This window comes from Podarcis filfolensis (genome assembly GCF_964270895.1).
Source record: "Podarcis filfolensis genome assembly, chromosome: 15".
Classification (NCBI taxonomy): Eukaryota; Metazoa; Chordata; class Lepidosauria; order Squamata; family Lacertidae; genus Podarcis; species Podarcis filfolensis.
This window is the reverse complement of record NC_139618.1, coordinates 4,350,563-4,367,365: the sequence shown is the minus strand read 5'-3', so window position 1 is coordinate 4,367,365 and position 16,803 is coordinate 4,350,563. Positions and strand designations below refer to the sequence as shown.

Genomic DNA, 16,803 nt, shown 5'->3' with positions numbered 1-16,803 from the left:
AATAAATAAATAAATAAATAAGACATGGATGCGTTAACTCCACACAGATGCCGATTTACACAAACTGATTGAGCATCATCATCATCCAGAGACAGTCTCCTTTCAACCTCTCAGACCTTACACATCAGGTGCTCTGGAAAGAAATATCTAGGGAAGAGTTATCTGGAATTTATTTTTAAGTCACAGGAACAAGAGTAATCTTTGCAGAGAAAGAACGTTGGGTCTTATTGTGAAGGAAGTAAACGAGGGGGGAAATGTTATTAAACATACAGAAACAAATTTGCAGAGGAAGATTAGGCTAGAAATTGACTTTTAAATAGAAGAACTAATCAGTTCAATACAGTGCTTTTTTCCTAGAGGGAGAGCTACCGGAGTGGCATGGGGCCTTGCTCAGCTGAGTGCTGGGAGCCCTCTGCACCTCAGCCGATCAGCTTAAGAGGAAGCACAACAGAAAGATCCTGAAACAAGGAAACCACTGCAGAGCATCCAGGGAGCAAGAAATACCAGTGCTACTGTTATGGAGCTCCAGAAAAACATACAATCCATTTTTACCACTGAAGGAATCCCAAGGTAGGGAACCTTTCGTAGCCTCCAAGGACCACATGCCAACTGGTGGTGCAGCCAGAGGCAAAAGTGAGGCAGAGCAGCTAACGCAGATCTTACTTTTGTACAGTAGGCTAGTTTTCTACACACATTCTGCAGGTGCAGAATGCTGCAGCGAGGCTCCTCACGGGGTCTCTGCCATGGGAGCATATTCACCCAGTGCTTTTCCAGCTGCACTGGCTCCCGGTGGAGTACAGGGTCAGATTTAAGGTGCTGCTTTTGACCTTTAAAGCCCTTCACGGCCTAGGACCCTCGTACCTACGGGACCGCCTCTCCCGGTATGCCCCACGGAGAGCCTCAAGGTCCATAAATAGCAACACCCTAGTGGTCCAGGGCCCTAAGGAAGTTAGATTGGCTTCAACCAGAGCCAGGGCCTTTTCAACTCTGGCTCCGGCCTGGTGGAACGCTCTGCCTCATGAGACCAGGGCCCTGCAGGATCTGATTTCTTTCCGCAGGGCCTGTAAGACAGAGTTGTTCTGCCTGGCCTTTGGCTTGGAGACAATTTGATTTCCTCCCTCTCTTTTTTCTTTTCCTTCTCCTCCTGCCATGAGGCTACATTTTAATATTTTAATATTTCAATATTTCAATATTTTAATGTATTTTAATTTTGTTTTTAAGTTGTAATCATTGAACTTGTTTTTATTATTGCATGTAAGCCACCCTGGGCCCGGCCTTGGCTGGGGAGGGCGGGGTATAAATAATAATAATAATAATAATAATAATAATAATAATTTTCACACACCCCTCTCTATGCTCCATCCAGAAAAGCAAGAGGCATGATCAACATTGCAGCCAGGCAAAAATATCTGAGGTGCAGAGCAAGGCCAGGGAAGGGGTATGGAGAGTTCAGAAGGCTAGACAGAGGGAGCTAGAGGGTCACATTTGACCCCTGGGCCAGAGGTTCCCCATCACTGTGTTGCGTTTTAGAATATCAGAGCCTGATGTGAGTTTTTCAAATGGGCGTTTCCATTACCAGCCTTCTTAGCTACTTCAGCAAGCTGCAAGCCTCAGCAGGGGAGATCTGCAGGACTGTGGATGTGACCTTCTGCACTATTTTTCTATATTTAGAATACTTAAGCACATTATTAACTGTTTTCCAAGTCTTACAGGCAGCCTTCTAGACCTTTGGAAATATGAGTCCCATAATTTGTATGCAAACAGCATTGAGTTTTGCCGTCAATTCAGTAGCATACAAATCATGTAAACAAACCAACCCCGGACTGCAGGGAATTGGAGTCTGATGTCCTATGGAGTTCACCCAGTTGGGAAATTAAGCGGTGGAGGAAAGCAGAGGGTGCTTATTTCAACTTACCGAGTATTCGAGGTCTGATATATTGACATCGACCCCGGTCGACCGTTTCAGATTCTTGTCATGAGACACGACAACTTGCTCATCCTTCGTCAGGTGGCAGTCAAGTTCCAGCATATCGGTCCCAACGTCAACTGCACTGAAGGCAGAAAGCAAACTTGAGCTTCTTTATTTTTGAGGTGGGGTTGGCAACATGGAGAGAAGTATCCCGAACCTTAAAAAAATATGCAGCTTAGGTTTCAGCCCCACTGTAGGTCCATGTCGCCTGCAGTTCTGAGGCAGAACAGAGCTCCAGCCAGACTGGAGCAGGAACCCTGAGGTCCCGTTCAGGCCTGACAGGCAAGGGAGGCCTTTCAGGAGAGGCGAGAGAAAGAGAAGATAAATTTCTCCTTTCTCTCCCCACTATATAGCTCTACTATATACTATATACTATGTATGCTATATAGCTCTACAAGTCTTGCAGAGTACAATGTTAGAATTTTATTGCTATATACTGCACAAGTGCTACCAGAGAGAGGAAATAATAATAATAATAATAATAATAATAATAATAATAATAATAATAAATAATAAATAATAATAAAATAATAATAATAATAATAATAATAATAATAATAATAATAATAATAATATTTATACCCCCACCCTTCCTGGTTCAGAAAACAGGGCTCAGGGCGGCTAAAAACAAATTTAAAACACTTAATTGATGCAACAAAAAACAGCATAAAATACAGTATAAAACGTGAATAACAATAAATTCAGAATTCAAAAATCAATTTAGGGGGAAAATCCATCCAAATGAGTCCTTTCGTTTCTCCTTAGAAACCACAGTGCAGGGAGCTTTTCAGCCTCAAAATGTACAACCGCAACTCTTAGGCCACATGCACAAATTGAATGTTTAGATAGACACAGATGGGTGATTGATTGATTCTTTGTACCCTACCCATCTGAATGGGTTACCCCAGCCACTCTAGGGGGCTTGCAACATAAAACCATAATAAAACATTAACTATTAAAAAAACTTCCCTAAAGAGGGAAACTGCCTCAGTTCTCTAGACGTCTGCATAACCCAGAGGTTGTCAGCGAGACACCCATGGGTGCAGTGCTGCCTGCAAAGCCTCCCACCCACTGCCCCCCCCGTCATGATGTGGTGAGGGCCGCTACCTTTTCCTCCCTCAAAAAGTACATGGAGCTGAAAGAGGAGGCTGAAAGAGTGACACTCTTTCCCACTTCCTCTCTCACCTCTGTTTTTTTCCAGGGTCTGTTTAATTCCACTGGATCTCACTTTTACCCAGATCCCTAGAGAAAGCAAAAGTGTGCATGGGCACATGCTTCCCTCATAGCAGGGGGCTGTCTCAGGGCTAGAGAAATAGCCAGAGGGGATGATGCCTACAGCATTTGCTTAAAAGTTCCAGATTTGGCTGAAAATGTCATTGAGCCCTGGGACATCACATCATGGGACATTTTTATCCAGGCTGCAGTACATCTTTCTGCCACCAGGGGCCACAGTAACCTAACTTTTTATCCATTATTCTCCAACAGTCCTGTGCATTAGAATTAATTCAGCAGACAGTATTTCTCTCTCTGTTCGTGGCCTGTGAATGATGCAGGATCTGCAATGCAGCGGGCTGATGTTGTTTGAAACCAAAGATGCTCCTCCAGCCTCTCCAGAAGCCCTGCTGATTCTGCCACATTTTTTTAAAAAAACGGTTTCGGTGGGTGGATTTTAACATAATGACACACACTTTGATATTTCAGATAATTCTGAAAGGTAGAGAAAAGCAGAATGCAAAACCTTTTTTTAAGCCTCCAGGAATATATATATATACACGATACGATACGATACGATACGATACGATACGATATCTTTATTGTCATTGTCCCTTGCGGAACAATGAAATTGAAAACTACATAAAACTACCAGAAAACTACATATATATATATATAGTCACTGTGCCTCACTTCTTGACATTACAGTGGTACCTCAGGTTAAGAACTTAATTCGTTTTGGAGGTCCGTTCTTAACCTGAAACTGTTCTTAACCTGAAACCTGAGGTACCACTTTAGCTAATGGGGCCTCCCAGTGGCGTAGCGTGGGTTGTCATCACCCGGGGCAAGGCAAGTAATTTGCGCCCCCTAACCCGTGGATTTGCGCCCCCTAACCCGTGGATTTGCCCTAACCCCAGATGTTGCGCCCGGTGCGACCGGCCCCCCCTGCACCCCCCACGCTATGCCACTGGGGCCTCCTGCTGCCATCGCGCAGCCGGAGCGTGATTTCTGTTCTCATCCTGAAGCAAAGTTCTTAACCCCAGGTACTATTTCTGCGTTAGTGAAGTTTGTAACCTGAAGCGTCTGTAACCCGAGGTACCACTGTAGATTGCATGCTAGTGAAGGGGTGGGGAAAACTTTTTTCACACCAGCCTCAGAATTAGTAGGACAATGTGATACACCAATAGCTACTGACCATTTACATACTGGTTCTCCAAGGACTTGAAACAAGGGTTCTGAATAGTTTATTTTCCACCTATAAATAAGGCATATAAGATGCACTGCTTGGCATCAGTGATCAGGAGTGCTAGATCAAGGCTAAACCCCTCTTTGCTGGGTGACCCTAAGGCAGTCACAGTATCTTCCCGTTCAACCTAGCCTACCCCCACAGGGCTGCTGTGAGGATGTATGGGGATAAACCCCAAGCATGCCACTCTGAGCTGCTTAGAAGGCAGGATAAAAGTGCAAGAAGTAAGCTAAAAGGGTCAATGCGCTGGCTAGCTGGTTGAAATCAGACCCATACATGCTTGGTGTGATAGAGCTGCTTTTAAAAATGCTGACAAACCTTTCTTTTTTAAAAAAATGCTGCTAAACCACTCTGGTAACCAGTGTGGTATGGTGTAGCGGCTGATAAGCACCAACCCTACAATGTTCTACGCACGTCAGACAAAATAGGCAAACAGGGAAAACTTTGCACCCTGGAGTCTCGCCTTCATTTGAGACACTGTGTTTGTGCAAAACATCCGACTGACCAAAGTCTTCATTTTGTTTCCCACAGGCCCCAATAAAGGCACTAATGAGCTCCTGCCTCAGCACCGTAAAGGGAACACTGAAGCCACCCAGCCCAAGAAGACGACAGCTCCCTTGACTGTCTTCGTTGAGTGCTTAATTAAACGAAGTTGTTGTGTAATGTTAAACTCTTGCATTTGTGGCCCAAACACAACACAATAAAGCTATGGAAGACTCTAAACGCTTGTCTCGGTTGGTGGCTTCGCAGGAGCACGTTCCGATTTGAACGAGGGCTGAAGAGCCACCAAAATTGGTTCTGTGCTGCGGAATCCCTAGAGGTAGAAAGTAATAAAGATTATTCTTCCCAGTGTCATCTATGAGGTTCAGGGACACAGATCCAGTGACAGCAAGCTCCTTCTCCAAGGAAGAACAGACCCAAAGAAAAGGGAGCACAGTTGCTATTGAATGTGAGAAAAGTCCACATGATAAAACCACAAATAGCCTTGTGGCACCTTAAAGGCTAACAAATTTATTATGGCATAAACTTTTGCGGGCCCACAATCCATTGAGTGTAATTCTGAGTTGGCAAACCAGTGTGGTGCAGTGGCTTGAGTGCTGGACTACGACCTCGGAGACCAGGGTTGAAAACCCCCAATCTGCCACCGAACACACTGGGTGACCTTGGGCCAGTCACTGCCTCTCGGCCTAACCTACCTCACAGGGTTGTTGTTGGGATTAAATGAAGGGGAGAAGCAGGTACACCACCTTGAGCTTTTCGGGGGGAAAGGTGGCCTGCAATTGCAATTAATACTACTAATACTAATACTACAGTGTTCTTGAAGCTACAAACATGAGTCTGACCAAACTGCGGGAGGCAGGGGAAGACAGGAGTGCCTGGCGTGCTCTGGTCCAGGGGGTCACGAAGAGTCGGACACGACTAAACGACTAAACAACAACAAAACTAATACTAATACTAATAAATGCATATGGCAGGAAGAGGGGATTGTAGGGTTCAGAGGGAACTGAAATGTCAAAAAGAATGAAGTGTCAGGATGTGCCTTGCTAATTGCTTGCCAACTCTCTTGCTTTTGGTAAATTGTTGGCTATTCTTTTTGACATTTCAGTCAATAAAGCCAATCTTCACCACAATCTTTATGAAATCTGAAGAACCTCCTTCTAAGGCCTGCTTTAGCAGAGCTAAAGAAGAGAAGAGGGGAAACTTGGTTGTGTTAAAACCATCACGTTTAGCTGCCATGGAGATTAGAATTGCCTGTGGCCCTTTTCGACAGCCTTGTTCAAGCTAGGAAAATTCTGACAATGCCTAGCACTTTGGAAGAAAGTGTACAGCACTAGCTGTGATAATACTACTAAGTACAAAGAAAGACTTTAAAAACCTGAATCAATTCCTGGGTTATAATCACAACTCCCTCACAAAGAATCGGGCATGTGTAGTTCCTTCTGGTTCCCCACTGAGAAATCTGTAGTAATTTGCCATTTTGCAAAGAGTAATTGGATATGGGGGAGGGGGGGAGGCAACTCCAACACGTTATTGATTCTGAAATTAATGCTGAAATCCACAGCCCACACATTTCAAGGTAGTCTTGAAGTAATACATAGCAGCTTTAATGAATTTACTGGAGAGTGTGTAGGTTGCAAAACAGCCCCGGGACTTCTAGCAGTTAACAGCCATGCATCTGAGCCATGAGGGACGACCAACAGGAATGTCAAGGATCCAGATGGCCCATAAGATATCCTGGACCTAAGTTATTATGGGTCTTATAAACTAATACAGTCAAACCTTGGTTTTCGCATGTCTCAGCTGCCCAACATTTCTCATTTCCCCCCGCTGAACTTGCTGACAGCTCTTTGATCCTCGGTTTTTGAACGTTTCATAAGTCGAACGGACTTCTGAAACGGATTATGTTAGAAAACCAAGGTTCCACTATACAAAGACACTGAATATGACCTGGCAACATATGGGCAGTTGGTGCAAGTTTTTAAGCACTGGAATTTATTTCATTTATCACATTTCCATCCTGCGTTTCCTCAAATGGTAAGGTAAAGGACCCTGGATGGTTAAGTCCAGGCAAAGGAGACTATGGGGTGCAGTGCTCATCTTGCTTTTCAGGCCGAGGGAGACGGCGGCGTTTGTCCACAGACAGCTTTCCAGATAATGTGGCCAGCATGACTAAACTACTACTGGCACATGGAGGACCGTGACGAGTCCCAGAGCTCACATTTACCTTCCCGCCACAGTGGTACTGTGATGGGATGGTGAGCTGCTTGTGCGTAAAATCCTGATCCCTCAGAGTTTGGCTAAGTTCCCAAACCTCTGTCTGTGATGGAGCTCCTTAAGCATGGCTCCATCAATCGCTCGTTGAATCGGACAGTGGGCGTTTACGGAACTTCTTCCAGCATAAAAGCTCCTTGACGGAAACGCGTCTTCTGGACTCTCGGCGTGACAGTTTCCGCCGAGGAGTGGGTGTGCCTACGGGAGGTCCTGAAACCTCTCCACTGTTCCCGCTTGAAGTATCTCTGAGCTCTCCCTCCGACTCACTTTCCCTTGTAACTCCACTTCTCCCCCTGCTGGTCCCCTCCTCCGCTGAGTGGTCTCTCTCACCCTCCATGAGCCCTTTCACCTCCTTCGTCTCAGATGACAGTTCCCTGACATCCACCTCCCCTCTAGGGCCCCCTTCACCCCCTTCCCTCCCCTCCTCTGCGGGAGGCGAGGGAGCAAAACCCCTGAAGGAACCTCCCTCATCTTCCGAAGTTTCGAACACTTCCCTCCACCTTTTGCTGTTCCCGGTTTCCAAGTACTCCTCCTCCTCGGAGTCTGTACCCTCTTCCAACTCCGATTCCCTGAATCCCTCCACTTCCTCCTCATCGTCGGTGGTGCCAAAGTACTCCCTCCGGAACCTCGCTACTGGTTGAGGTTTCCTGGGGAACCTTTGGTGGAACGTTTCGATCAAGACCTCGTCATGGACCTCCTCTGCCTTCACCCAGGTGTTTTCCGACTCCGGTTCCCCTTCCCACGCGACCAAATACTCCACCTGATTTCCCTTCCACCTGGAGTCGATGATTTCCGCCACATAGTTGCGGCTTTCCCTTTCTTCTATGGCTGGCCCCCGTGTGGATACCCCTTCACCTTCCCCCCTGTATGGTGACAGTAATGACCTGTGGAATACTGGGTGCAGTTTCATGTGGTTCGGTAACCGGAGTCTGAAAGCCACTGGGTTGACCTGTTGGATGACCTCAAATGGTCCCAATCTTTTGGGTCTCAATTTCTTGCAACTACCCTTGAACGGCAACCCTTGGGTTGATAGCCAGACCCGACTCCCCACCCTAATTGTTTCACCTTCCCTTCTGCTCTTGTCTGCCTGCCTCTTATATTCTTCTTTGGCCCTTTCTAAGTTGTGTTGGAGTTGACGATGGATCGCTTCCATTTCTTCTACAAAAAGTTCAGCGGCCGGAACACTCCATCTCTCTCCTCCTTCCCCTGGAAACGCCCTGGGGTGGCACCCATAATTAGCCAAAAAGGGGCTCATCCCGGTGGACACATTCTCTGCATTATTGTAAGCAAATTCCGCTAGTGCCAACTTTTCGACCCAATCGTTTCCTCTGTCATTGACATAACACCTCAGGTATTGTTGAAGGATACCGTTTGCCCTCTCCGCCTGCCCATTGGTCTCAGGGTGCCTGGCAGTCGAAAAGTTGACCTCTACGTGCAACAAGCTCATAAGCTTCCTCCAGAATCTGGACGTGAACTGTTTCCCTCTGTCGGAAACCAGCCTCAAGGGGGCGCCATGCAGCCTAAAAATATGTTCTACAAACAATTTTGCTGTCTCTTCCGCCGTGACTGCATGTGAGCAAGCTACAAAGTGACCCATCTTAGTTAACTGGTCTACTACGACTAGTATGGCGGTTTTCCCCTGGGATTTGGGCAGATCAGTCATAAAATCTATCGACACCGCCTCCCACGGTCGTTCTGGTGTGGGTAACGGTTCTAAATACCCTGCTGGTGCCCGCCTTTCTCCTTTGGCTCTCTGGCATTGGTCACACCTTCTCACATACTCCCGTACATCCTCCCTCACCTTGGGCCACCAAAACTCCCTGGTCACCAACCACATGGTCTTGTGTTGCCCAAAATGCCCCGCTGTGGGATTGTCGTGCAGCTGTTTGAGTACTCTCCCCCTCAATTCCCCTTCGGGTATATATAGCGCCCCTTTGTAATACAATGCCCCGTTTCTTTCTTCAAAACCTCCGGGGTCTTCTCCCTCTCCCCTTAAACCTCTGAGCTTATCCTGGGCGTACTCATCATTTACCGTTCCCTCTACCAGTTCTCTTTGCCCCACCCAGGCCGCACCACACACCCAGTGGTCCTCTGGGATAATATGTCTCTCTTCTGGCGCTCCCTCCCCCTCCAAATATTCAGGTTTGCGAGAGAGAGCGTCCGCTCTGATGTTTTCTGGACCTGGCACATAGCAGATTTCAAAATGGAATTTGGAGAACTCCTGGGCCCATCTCACTTGTCGTTGGTTGAGCACTCGTGCCGTTCTCCAATACTCCAAATTCTTGTGGTCCGTACATACTTGTACCTTATGCTGTGCACCAATTAGTAAGTGTCTCCATCTCCGGAACGCTTCGTGAATGGCGAGTAGTTCTCGGTCATATACCGTGTAGTTCCTCTCGGATTTGTTCAGCTTACGCGAAAAGAAGGCACACGGTCTCCATTCCGACTTATTGCTCCCTGGCTGAAGCAGCACCGCCCCCACCGCGCGGTCTGAGGCATCAGTTTCCACTCTCATGGGTTTTTGTAAATCCACATGCAGGAGCTGTTCTTCCGAAGCGAATGCCTTTTTCAATTCCTCAAAAGCGTGCTCCGCCTCTGCCGTCCAAATGAATTTCTTCTTGCTGCTCAGACAGTCCGTGATGGGAGCCGTTAAGTGGGCAAAGTTCTTGATGAATTTACGGTAAAAGTTCCCAAACCCTAAGAACCTTTGCACATCTTTTTTCGTTTTCGGTGTCTTCCATTCCAGCACCGCCTGTACCTTGCCTGGATCCATGGCTAATCCCTTGTCTGATAGGCGGTACCCCAGGAATTCCACCTCCTTGGCGTGGAACTGACACTTCTCCAATTTCACCCACAACTGGTTTGCTTGCAGCTGGCTCAGCACTTCCCTGACATCCTTTACATGCTGCTCCTCATTCTCTGAATATATCAGCACGTCATCGAGAAAGGCCACGCAATTCTTGTAGAGCAAAGGTCCCAGTACATGGTTCATGAACGATTGAAAACAGGCGGAGCCTGCTTGTAATCCAAAGGGCATAACGAGATATTCGAAAGCCCCTAGGGGGGTGAACATCGTTGTCTTCCATTCATCCCCCTTCTTTATTCGTATCAGGTTGTACGCTCCTCTCAGGTCCAGTTTCGTGAATATCTTTCCCTTCCTCACCCTGGTCAAAATGTCATCAATCCTGGGCATGGGGAAAGTCACTGGTTCTGACACGGCATTTAGCCGCCGGTAGTCCACGATCAATCTCGGTTTATCCGTGTTTTTTTTGTCCACAAAAAACACTGGGCTGCCCCCCACCGCTCTGGACTCTCTGATGAAACCTCTCTTCAGGTTTTTGTCAATAAACTCCCTCAACTCCTGCATTTCCCTGTCTGACATGGCGTACAGCTTGCCCACGGGGAGCTGGGCCCCAGGGACCAGGTTAATTTGGCAGTCAAAGTCTCTATGCGGTGGTAGTTTATCTGCTTCCCTTTCGCTGAAGACCTTGCTCAGGTCAGCGTATTGTTTGGGCACCTTCCCTTTGTCCGCCACTTCCATCCCTGCTAGGGAGGCTTTTGCCCCTTCTGGCACCTTTCCCTCTTTGCAGTGTTCCAGGCAATGTGCTGACCCAAAGGAGACCACTCTCTGATGCCAGCCCACTAGCGGGTCATGCAACGCTAGCCAGCTCATTCCCAAAATGACTGGCGCCCCTCCCAGGGTGGCTACATTGAACGCTATCCTTTCAGTGTGCCTTGCCACCCTCATAACCATTGGGACGGTCTGTAGGCTAACTTCTCCCCCCAACAGCTCCCTCCCATCGATCGTGGTGACCTGCAGGGGGTTGCTTAAAGGGAGTGTCTGTATCTGGTGTTCAGCTGCAAACTCCTTGCTCATAAAATTACAGGAGCTGCCTGAGTCCAACAGCGCCTTGGTCTTTAGTGGGTATCCGTTTGCCAGCTCTAGCAGCACCTCTATTACTAGAGCTGGTCTTGGAGGTTCCGGAGTGGGCACTTTTACTGCTCCTTGGCCTGTCTGCAGTGCCCTGACAGCGGCAGACAGGCGCTGGCTTTTACTGGCTCCTGGACTTCCTCCTCCTTCCCCCCAACAGCTCCCGCCATCCCTTGCCATTCCTTTCTTTGTGGGCAGACTCTGGCAAAGTGACCTGGCTGCTGGCAGAGGTAACATTTCTTGCCGCTCTTTCCCTCCTTCTTCCTCCCTTCACTGGGATTTGAAACTGCGCGCGCGCGCGCTGTTCCAACTTCCATCGGCTCTCCGGGCGGGAAACTGGGTTCTGGAATCTCTGGAATGCGGAAATCCCTCCAACGCTCTCCTTTCCCCTCCCGCTTCTCCAAGGCTCTTGCCTCCTGGCGCGCTCCAATGGTCAGCGCTGATTTGGTCAGCTGGTCCATAGACTCCGCCCTGGGCGCCCGGGAAAGTTCGTCTTTCACCGCCGAAGAAAGCCCCTCTTCAAAGAGCATTTGAATGGGTTCCGCCGATAGGTCCCACCCCAATTTATGTATCAACATTGTAAACTCAGTCCAGTACTCACGAACCGATCGGCTCCCCTGTTTGCAAGCCATCAATTGTCTGCGCACCAGTCCCTGTTCAATCTCGCTGGAAAACATCAAATCCATGGCGCGAAAAAACTTCCTCGCGTCCTTCAGCATGTCACTATTCCCTGCCATCAGGGGCCGGACCCAGTCTCTCGCCCCCCCTTCGAGATGGCCAATCACAAATGCCACTCGCGATGCCTCATCGGGAAAGTCGTTAAACTGCAGTTCAAGAGCATACTGCATCTCTGTCCTAAAGGCTTGGTAGTTCCTGGGGTCCCCCCCAAACTTCTGCACCATTCCTGGCATCTTTCTTGCTAGTGTAGCGCCTTTTGCCCTTTCTGCATCCTGCGCCCTCCTTTCTTCTAGCCTCGCCGTTTGCATTGCTAGCTGGAGTTCCAAAACTCTGTACCTGTCTTCCAGAGTTGGACCTTCTCCAGCTCCTGCTGCTCCTCCGGCTCCAGCTGGGTTGCTCATGATGCCTCTCTGCACAAGCTGCTTTCAGGGACTGTCCGATTGCTGTGATGGGATGGTGAGCTGCTTGTGCGTAAAATCCTGATCCCTCAGAGTTTGGCTAAGTTCCCAAACCTCTGTCTGTGATGGAGCTCCTTAAGCATGGCTCCATCAATCGCTCGTTGAATCGGACAGTGGGCGTTTACGGAACTTCTTCCAGCATAAAAGCTCCTTGACGGAAACGCGTCTTCTGGACTCTCGGCGTGACAGTTTCCGCCGAGGAGTGGGTGTGCCTACGGGAGGTCCTGAAACCTCTCCACTGTTCCCGCTTGAAGTATCTCTGAGCTCTCCCTCCGACTCACTTTCCCTTGTAACTCCACTTCTCCCCCTGCTGGTCCCCTCCTCCGCTGAGTGGTCTCTCTCACCCTCCATGAGCCCTTTCACCTCCTTCGTCTCAGATGACAGTTCCCTGACAGGTACTATTTCTCTACTTGCGCTGGTATGCTTTCAAACTGCTAGGTTGGCAGAAGCTGGGACAGAGCAATGGGAGCTCACCTTGTAGTGCGGATATGAACTGCTGACATTCTGATCAGCAAGCCCAAGAGGGGTTTAGACCACAGCGCCATCCACATCCTAATGAGTTCCAGGTGGCATATATACTCACTCTCTCCTCATATTCTCCTTACAACAACCTTGTGAGGTAGGCTAGGCTGAGCTTGACTGACTGTCCCAAGGTCACCCACTGAGTGGGGATTTGAATCCTGGTCACCCAAGACTTAGTGCAGCACTCTAACCACTGCACCACACTGGACTGCCAACTCAGCAACTGCTGTTGTTGGCATCCATCTGTCTTGGGATACAATGGAAGAGTGTGCCTTTGGGGGTGAAGTCAAACTGCTGGAGAGTTACAGCGCCTGCTGTGGCTGTAGAGACTGATATGGGAGAGTTATGTTTAACTGCAGGTTTAACTGCATCCGATTTTGCCGCTACAGGTGCACCATGGCAATTCAGGCTTACACTTAATGCATCTGCTGAAGGAGACTATGGCCCACTACAGCTTATGCCGCAATATATTTGCTAGCCTTCCAGCTGCCGCAAGACCCACTGCGGTTCCAAATGCTTGATTTCAGTACACCTCTTTCACATGTGATAACTGAATGTGTTTGCTTTTCGTGGCATCTGTTCTTCTTGGCGAAAGGAGGTTATAGTCCCTGGAGACGTGCACCTGAGTCCCTGATCTGCATAGACGAATATTTTTTAATCACTTCGTACCTCTAGGGATTCCACATCACAGCGCCAATTCTGCTGATTCTTCAGCCCTTGCTCAAATCAGGACACACACAACACTGATCTGCTGGCAGCAGTCTGTCCCCATCATCTGATTAGTATGTGCTATAGAACACATGCAGTCTGTGTGCCCTGTGTGTTTTGCCTCTAAAAGCATTGGGCTATTAGGCAACCATTAGCCCAGTACTAGGGAGAGGGCTGGTTGCCACGCAGGTCTGACTCTGCCACAATCAAGCCTGCATGGATCACTTTCCCCTGTCCCAGACTGCAGCCACTTGTGGCACCTCTGTTGAAAGGCTGGGTGTCCTCTTACTAAAAGGTTCATTAATCCAGGGATATTGTCTATGAAATACAAGCTTTGACATTCATATCTTTAATTGCAGGTGCAGATATACACCCACCCACCCTGGATTTATTTTGTTTCAGAAGCCAAAGCTCTCAGTGGCAAATAGGAAATACATTGACCTTTATTTCTCTGTGACCCTTGCAGCAGACTGTGAGGAACATCTGATAACTTTAGCCCACTGAACAGGTGCCTCTTCTCACTGCCCTCTGCTGTAGCTTTTTTCCAATGTGTATCCATGTGGCAAGGAGGCCCACGTAGGAAAGCTTTTAAAGAACACAGCAAACTTCTGCACGGCATTCCCAGCCTCAAGGCCAAGAAGTAACACAAACGTATTAAACTATCTAACTTTCACAACAGTGACCTTCTGTGTCCAGGGCTTCAGCTCTGTTGAAAAGCCGGCAACGGAAGGCAGTTTTATGTTTTGGTTTGAAGGAAACAGAAACTTTTCTCCTGGGTTCCACTCTCAAATTTGTTATTCTTAAGCAAGCAATCTTGGGCAAGCCACAACTTGCACACTAGTATTCCCTCCATCACGTATTACTTTCCAAAATATTAAAGAGAAAATCCATTGGCTGGAGTTCAATTAATGTGTTCCGTCTATGCAAAGGTTCGTGTTTGTGCAAGTGGTCTTCCTCTTTCCCTGCATGCCCTCTAAATCTGTTCTAGGGGTTCCTAGATTTACAGCTATTACTCTTTTTTTTGAGGGCCATCCCACTACAGATGGAAGCTGGCCAGGAAACCAAGAGAATCCTCTCTCTCATCTGTTTTGCTTGTAGAAGGAAGGAGACACCTTGACAACACAGAGCCCATAAGACATCTGTCTGCCACTACAAAAGTGAAAAGATACCTTGGAAGGTAGGTGGGGAGTTGAAGGGAGAAGCTTCTCCTCCAGCTTAAACCTGCCTCCCTGACCTGGAAAAGCCAACCCCACGTGCTGGATGGCTTCCTTTCTCAAGAGAAGTTAATAGAAGGGAGGATGACATTATGTCCTCTGCAAACAGCAGCTCTTGTTTACACATGAAAGGAAACGCTAAAGTATTTCAGACACACAGATCCTTCAAAGGAAACTGAATGCATGCAGGGAATGTGGAATGCCACCTGCAGGAAATGAGGAATGCCACCCACATCTCTGTAGCTCAGGGAAAGGTCAAATGAATAAGCCTATTGCCTAACCTGAACATTTTTATTGAGATAATTTATAAGCAAGACAAAAGCCTCAGGAGGTCTCTGCTGATTAGCTCTCAAACACTGGAACAGATTGGACTGAAGCTAATCCAAGTGCTATTGTCCAAGAACAACTGGCTGTGTAAGCAGGTCATAGAATCATAGAACTGTAGAGTTGGAAGAGACCCAAGGGTCATCTAGTCCAACCCTGTGCAATGCAGGAACCCTGCCCACAGCCATCCCTGGGTGGACTCAAACCACCAATGTTCTGGTTAACAGCCAGGCCCACTGTGCCACTAGAGATGCACATGTGCCAACTGTCTGTGTAAGCAAATACTGATGATAAAAATCGTGATACTCACTGGCGAAAGGCTGCCATGGTGTTTTCCAGATTCTCTCCAGCCCCTGTAGGGAAAAAACAGCATTTTAAAGGAAATAGCAACCACTTGGCTTATAATCATGGCTGCATGTTTTAAGAGCTGCAAGGGAGCTAGGCGAATTTTGTGAATTCAGAAACAACTAAACAGGACCTCTTTGCAGCTGTTTTGAAGATGCTCCTGTTTTAGTGGCTGGATTGTTTCATTGTGCATTTTGAGGTTTGTACTGAATGGATGTTTATATTTTAATATTAGTGGAACAATTCTTCGTATTTTGCAAACCACAGAAAGCCTATTTTGGCATCAAGTGGCATATAAAATAATAAAATAATATTTTAAAGGCATTTCATGAATTTTATGGTTTGCTTGGCTCACAAAAAGGGAGAATAGTGCCTAGTTTCACCTCACAGGAGAATATATATATATATATATATAAACAGGGATGCATAACACAGACTTAAAACCAGTGACAGAAATGGCGCAAGTTTGAGAAAGCTGCTTCCATCTGCCATTGCTAAATGGATTTAATGCTATCAAAACTGGCCAGACATCTAAGTAGCACTTGCAACAAACTCAATCGCCTATACTACTCTGCTCCAACAAACAGTTCTTTGTCTTTCCTTCTTTATCCTTAAGGACCCAGTTTCACTGCACAGCAAGTGCCAAGTTGAGAGGCATGAGTCTGACACAAATTCTTGCCAAGGACTGCGGTAAGTGAGTGAATGTGGGTGCAAAGCTGTGTGGGGTCGATGCCAGTTTAAAGCCACTTAATATGCACTCCATGCAGCAACTCAGAACTCTTACCTCCAACATCCTGAACATACAATGTTTGTTAATACAACATACAGCTGTGCACCAGCTGTTTTCAATAGAGATCCTAGATAAAATGTATTGTGTGTGAAACTGTCTGCAAACAGACACTGCAGTGGGTTAAGGAACAGGCTTTAGCACACATTTGCCATCCCATCCTTCCTCTTCCTCTCTCAAAAAGTCTAATCTACTGAGATATCTTCCGGCGTATGTGTCAAGCATAACCACTCTTCAGAGGCACTTGAAAAGTGAAAAAGTACAATTTAACCATGGTCCCCTAACATTTAGAACCGTAAGGAGATTCAAAGATTATTTACCCTCACCCACTCATTAACGCATGTGCTCACTGCCCTTCCTCCTTAAGGCTACAGTTCATAGGTCACGCTCAGCTTAAACATACCAAACGCCTGTTAAATCAGGAAGCAAATGCATCAGCTCCACCTCCTCAACAGGGAAAGAGAAAATATAAGCTATGAACTCTGATGTTACCAGGCAAGTTCTGCAAGGAAACCCCATCGTAACAATCCCTGTTCTCATTCTTTAAAGACTGGTGGCTGGTACCCATTGGGAACGGCAGGGTGGAAGGTAGGGAGCCCCATATTAAGTGGCCAATTCTGGGTTTGCCACCTTCCTT

General features: G+C 47.3%; 1 protein-coding gene and 1 long non-coding RNA gene across 2 annotated transcripts in view; one reads left to right on the top strand and one right to left on the bottom strand.

Annotated features, from left to right (window-relative positions):
- Positions 1 to 16,803, bottom strand: part of GDPD1 (glycerophosphodiester phosphodiesterase domain containing 1) — a 34,852-nt gene that overhangs the window by 8,676 nt on the left and 9,373 nt on the right. The window contains exons 2-3 of the mRNA XM_083587979.1: positions 15,345 to 15,387; positions 1,916 to 2,051 (exon numbers count right to left, since the gene is read on the bottom strand). Of these exons, the coding sequence (XP_083444105.1) occupies positions 1,916 to 2,051; positions 15,345 to 15,387 (179 nt within the window). The remainder of the gene's footprint in view (positions 1 to 1,915; positions 2,052 to 15,344; positions 15,388 to 16,803) is intronic.
- Positions 13 to 5,151, top strand: LOC310750258. Its single transcript, XR_014542029.1, has 2 exons — positions 13 to 570; positions 4,959 to 5,151. It is a non-coding gene; the product is annotated as an uncharacterized lncRNA (long non-coding RNA).